Source organism: Prosopis cineraria, unplaced genomic scaffold (assembly GCF_029017545.1).
Source record: "Prosopis cineraria cultivar Desert tree isolate PC_DT_omini unplaced genomic scaffold, ASM2901754v1 PC8, whole genome shotgun sequence".
Lineage (NCBI taxonomy): Eukaryota > Viridiplantae > Streptophyta > Magnoliopsida > Fabales > Fabaceae > Prosopis > Prosopis cineraria.
This window is the reverse complement of record NW_026555339.1, coordinates 17,283,336-17,289,272: the sequence shown is the minus strand read 5'-3', so window position 1 is coordinate 17,289,272 and position 5,937 is coordinate 17,283,336. Positions and strand designations below refer to the sequence as shown.

The 5,937-nt window shown below is 33.1% G+C and overlaps 1 protein-coding gene across 1 annotated transcript; it reads left to right on the top strand.

Moving 5' to 3' along the window:
• Positions 1-615: 615 nt before the first annotated feature.
• On the top strand, positions 616-5,366 carry LOC129317403 (protein VARIATION IN COMPOUND TRIGGERED ROOT growth response-like). The gene is made up of 7 exons (XM_054961732.1): positions 616-1,124; positions 2,700-3,135; positions 3,236-3,535; positions 3,787-4,626; positions 4,704-4,802; positions 4,960-5,205; positions 5,289-5,366. The coding sequence occupies exons 1-7, from the start codon at positions 616-618 to the stop codon at positions 5,364-5,366; spliced, it is 2,508 nt and encodes an 835-aa protein (XP_054817707.1).
• Positions 5,367-5,937: the final 571 nt, after the last annotated feature.

Sequence of the window (5,937 nt, the reverse complement as noted above, 5' to 3'; positions counted from 1 at the left end):
CTTAACTTCTTTACTAGGGTTTCATGCCTCCTTGCTTGCAAGAGGCTCAACTTGTAGTCTTCCTTGCATTGGGCTAAGGTTTGCATCTCTTGGGCTTGACTCTTCATGAGTTTGGATCTCAAGCACATTATACATGTATAGATGCTCTCCTTTGGGCTTGAGAGGAGTTCCCCAATGCTCTTCAAGCTCTTGAATTTCTTGCACAAAACTGAACAAGGCTTGCTTCATGGCTTTAGTTCGGGCTCTTGTTATTGGACTTCCAATATGTTGTAATAGGTCTTTAGGTATGTTGGATTAGAAGTGTTCGGCTCCTTGCTCCTTGCCTTGGGCTCCTTCCATGTCACCATGCTCATGATTACCATCCTCAAGCTTCGTTGTCATTAATTCCATGTCATCCATGCCATGGGGTCCATCAGAAGTTTTGACATGTGTGAAGTAATCTATTTGATAGCCTTGTTTTGAAATACCATCAGAAATAAAAGATCGTTGTACATACTTCACCATTCTACTTCTAATTAATTGCTACATTATTTGTAAAGTTTCACTTTATTATACACATCTTGATGGTGATGGATGTATTTGTAATTTGCATGATTCAGCTCTCAAACTGTTGTTATGGCACTTGAAGCTCATGGAATTGACCACCCTTCAAGCTCTTTTAGTTCGGCTAGGAGGTGGAAGTATCATGTCTTCTTGAGTTTTCGAGGAGAAGACACTTGTAGAAGCTTTACAAATCACTTGTATTGTGCTTTACAACGCAATGGAATCATAGCTTTCAATGATGACGAAGAACTTGAGAGGGGAGAAGTTATTAAACCAAGTCTGCTTCGAGCAATTGAAGAATCTCTTTCTGCAATTGTTGTTCTTTCTCCAAATTATGCTTCTTCAACTTGGTGCCTGGATGAGCTCTCAAAGATTCTCCATTCTAAGAAAGAGTCAGGTCTTTATGTATTTCCAATATTTTATGGTGTGGATCCATCTGATGTTGAACATCAGAGAGGAAGTTTTGCAGAAGCGTTTAAAAAGCATGAAGAAATATTTACACGAGATGAAATGAAGGTGCAAAATTGGAGGGATGCTTTAAAAGAAGTTGCTAACTTATCTGGCTGGCACGCTGACAATTGGTAATTTGTATTATTTCCAATAATCATCATGAATAATTTTTAAATAATATTAATGGTGTTGATATTAATTACTTTAAACTATTTAAAAAATGTTGTTAGCTATTATAATATAATTATATATATAGGAACAACATAGTTTTTTGTTTCTAGAGTTCTGGTCTTTCGTTAAGATCCTAAAGTTTTTTTATTAATTAAGAAATAAGTCCTTAAAGTTATGGTTAACTTTGGTCAGTGTCTTGGGAGATCATATATCACTTGTTTGCCAACGATGTTTGATGACAATAGAGATTTTGACCAAAATTCACCATAAATTTATACATTGATTTCTTGATGATGATGATGATGATGATGATAAAAAACTATAGTAACCTTGACCTATATGACCAAAACTCTAGAGATAAAAAAAAACGGTTTTCCCTTATATAAAATTCAAATACAAAATCTATGAAAAGTTAAATTATCTATGAACCATGAGTAAATTGACTCACCCCAAACTCCTTGCAAATCACTATACGTAATCTAGTTTTTAAGGAAATTATGGGGAGGCAATTTAGTAACATTCACCAAAAACAATTAGGAGGAACCCAAGTTTGAGTGTACCTTTCATAATTGATAGGTCCTATCATAAAACAAATAAGAGGAAAAATAATTGTAAGTTTAAAAATAAGGCTGACAAGAATATGATTTATTCTTTTTCTATCACAAACCTGGCTATTTAATATTGGATTACAATAATTTTAAAAACTATGATAAACATATGTCAAGGTTAACTTATGTTACATAGTTGAACTAAAATTAATTATACCCGTGTGACCATGTTTTCTTTATGTTATGTTGACCATTTTAATCTATATATAAATTAAAATTCAATTGACTTAATGTTAATGATATTACTTTATATTTCTTTGCAGTCATGAAACAAAACTCATTGAAACCATTATTGAAAAAGTGTGGTAAAAAATATATGATGAAATTCCATTTGACTCTGAGAAATTGCTTGGAATTGAATCAAAACTTGTCAACTTAAACTCACTTATAGTTAATGGATTGGGTGAAGTTCAATTTATAGGAATATGGGGCATAGGTGGTTTAGTTAAAACTACTCTTGCAAGAGCTTTCTATGAGAGAATGTATAAAGATTTTGAAGGTCATTGCTTTCTTCTTAATGTTAGAGAGGTATATGAAGCAGAAGGTTTGATTCCCTTGCAAAAAAAAAAAAATCTTTGTTCTTTGTATAAAAGAAGCATGGATGTGGATGACTATTATGTAGGAAGGAAGTTGATAAAAAGCATGTTAAGCAAATAGGAAAATTCTTCTTGTCCTTGATGATGTGAGTGATATAAGCCAACTTAAAAATTTGGCTGGGAATCAAGGATGGTTTGGCAAAGGGACCTTAATAATAATAACAACTAGAGACAAGCATTTGTTATTATCACATGGTGTATCTACTTGTTATGACATCAAATTCTTGACTGATGATGAATCTCTTGAACTATTCCATCAAAATGCTTTTAAAGGAAGTAAGCCAAGCAAAGCTTTTTTGGAGCTTTCTAGAACTATGATTCAATATGCTAGTGGCCTTTCTTTGGCACTCAAAGTGTTGGGTTCTTTTTTGTGTGGAAGAACTATAGAGAAATGGAAGGATGCGCTTGCTAAGTTGAAGAAGGTTCCTCCAAATAACATTTTGAAGATACTTAAGGTGAGTTTTGATGAATTAGATCATAGGGAAAAGACTATATTCTTGGATATTGCTTGCTTTTTCAATGGAATGGCCAAAGGCCCTCTCATACAAATTTTAGAAATTTTGGATGAGGATCTTCACCCAACAATTGGAATAGATGTTCTTATTGACAAATCACTAGTAATCAATTCAGAAGGGTATTTGTGGGTGCCCCATATACTTCGAGACATGGGTAAATATATAGTCTCTCAAGCATCACCTAATGATGCTGGCAAGCATTCTAGGATATTGTCTTTGAAGGATGCCAATGATGTATTAGAAGGAAATAAGGTAATGGCCCTAAGTTTCGTGACTATTCAAGCATTCTCTATTTAATATTTTATTCCATCAATTGTGTACATTATTAACTTGATTGACTTATTATTTATAGGGGACAGGAGCAATTCGGGGTATACCCATAATAGTAGACGAAACATTTAATGCACTTGGGAATCCTGACGCCTTCTTAAGGATGATCAATCTCAAATTACTTGTCATTTCAAGCTGCTCACATATTTCTCATTGTCAATTGAATCTTTCACGTGGAATTAAGTCCCTTCCCAATGGGCTGAAACTCTTAGCATGGGATGGGTATCCTTTAGATTCTTTGCCCAATCAAACAAAATTCCATGAACTTCTTGTTCTAAAAATGCAACATAGCAAGTTAAAAGAACTTTGGAGGGGAGCACGGGTAATTATGATCCTTTCATTTAAATTGTTTGTCCTTAATTTAAATTTTTTTTTATTATAAGTAGTTTGTCATTTTTTAGGACTTATTATTTTCTTTTTTTTTTTCTTTTTAAGTCTCTGCCAAGGTTGAAGTCCATTGATTTATCTCATAGTCTCTGCCAAGGTTGAGGTCCATAGATTTATCTCATTCAAAATTCCTTATCAAAACTCCAGATTTTTATAAAATTCCTAATCTTGAGATATTGATTCTAGAAGGGTGTTCTAAACTGGTTGAAGTTACACCAGTCTCTTGGGCAACATAAGAATCTTGTTATTGTTAATTTGAAAGGCTGCAAAAAAGTTAGAACCCTTCCAAGAAAATTTGAGATGGATCGCTTAAAGATTTTTGTTCTACCCGGTTGTTCAAAAATTAGAAAACTTCCTGAGTTTGAAAAGGATATGAAATGTCTCTCTACACTTGATTTAGAGAACAATGCTATATCCAAACTACCTGAATCATTGGGCAATTTGATTGGTCTTGTTGAATTAAATTTGACGGGTTGCACAAATCTTGTTTGGCCTCCAAATAATGTTCATAAATTCATAGCCAGGAAGATTATCAAAATTTCTGGTTGGTCTAACCTTTCAAGGATGCCAGAGGATTTGAATGAAAATGGGACTTTGGAAGTGCTTGATGTGGGTCGAATTTCTTCATCATCATGGAGTTGTGTGTCCCTTCTCAGGAAGTCATTTGGGCTTCAAGGGCCTTTAAGCTCAACAAATTTTATGGTACCCATTTCTTTATCATTCTTGAGCCAATTAAATTTAGGTTATTGCAAACTTCATGATGGATCACTTCCAGATGACATAAGCATGTTATCATCATTGACACATTCAATTTTAAGTGGAAACAATTTCATTGACTTACCATCTCGCCTCATTTCCAATCTTTCCAAGCTTCTATTTTTTGATATTGTTAATTGCCCTACGTTTCGGTCCTTGCCACAACTTCCGTCAAATCTATCAACCATTCTCGCAAGCGGTTGTCCATCAATGGAGCATTACATGTGTTCGCAGAAACTATGGGAGTTCATTGAATCATTCCAATCTCAGGTTTATTGTGTTTGTCTTTACTTGTTCTTTCACATTAATCATTATACTTCTTTGTAGTCATTTTTCCTTATGTATAGGTTATCAATTTCAGCGACGGCTTTATAGCTTGTTATGAAGAACATAAACCTGTCATTTTATTTCAGGAGTATGGAATCCTTACACAAGATTTACAAATTGTGAGCATTTTTTATTTTTTGAATTACTTGAATTTTGATTTTTTTGTTTTTCCCCCCTGGACATTGAATCTCTATATGTTTGACTTGTATATATTTTCCATTTCTTACATTTTAATTATTATACTTCTTATTCAAACAATTTGTTTTTTAATCACAGCCTGACTTCTTCAAGCAATATAGTCGTGTATTGACAATTCAAGGTAGTGAAGTGCCACCATGGTTTCATAATCAAAACTATTTTTGTGAGAAAGAAATCAGTGATCCAAATGTGTCATTCACAGCAAGCATACCTGAATATTGTCATTCAAGCGAATGGGGGGGCACAGCCACATGCTTAGTGTTAGAAAACGATTTAGCATCCTCACACCTTGACTTGGAGCACCCTGAGATTATGTTTGATTATGTTTGGTGGACTTATAGATTGCCCAATAAAAAATTTCAAGAAATTCACTGTGGCTATCGTTTGTGTATACAAACAAATTGTAGCCATCAACTCTGTGTTATCTATGCTTGTTGTTCCTCTTTGGCTGCAAACCAACTTCAAATGGTATTTTTGGTGACTGAGACATCAAAGTTTAAAATAAGGAAGTGTGGATGGCGTGTATTGTGTAGAGAAGATGTTGAAACTTGGCGAACAACAAGGGAAGAAGGATGTAAGAGCAACAATGCCGAAATTTGGAATAAATAATTGAAGGTATGCACATCAACATTATCTTTTTTTAAAATTTTTCCTTTTTTATGGATATCTCATGTTTTATTTTTTGGTTGCTTGTATAACAACAGCAACATTTGCATCATTTTCATATGACCGATGGCATTAGTTGTTCAAAAAATTATTGTATTATTAATCCCTACAATGTCACATAATTTTGATTTGATCTTTATAATATAAAATTTAAATAATTAATTAATTCAATCTTTATTGTTATATCTTGTCAATATATTGTTACATGTGTGAAATATTTAGCTATTTATACTTACAAAACTTAACCAATACTTGTAAAACTTTATCAATATATGGATCTATTTAAAAAAAAATTGTAAACTGTACAAAATATAAAAATTTTAAACTCATTTGTTTGATCCATCATGCATGTAAGCCAGGCCATGTATAAGAATTAAGAAAATTCTATGT

Excerpts from the sequence above, each read along its gene's own strand:
- LOC129317403 (XM_054961732.1), top strand. The coding sequence starts at position 616 with ATGGCACTTGAAGCTCATGGAATTGACCACCCTTCAAGCTCTTTTAGT. Across the intron at positions 3,136-3,235 it reads ATGTATTAGAAGGAAATAAG|GGGACAGGAGCAATTCGGGG; the intron begins GTAATGGCCCTA and ends TATTATTTATAG. Across the intron at positions 5,206-5,288 it reads CTGAGATTATGTTTGATTAT|CCATCAACTCTGTGTTATCT; the intron begins GTTTGGTGGACT and ends AACAAATTGTAG.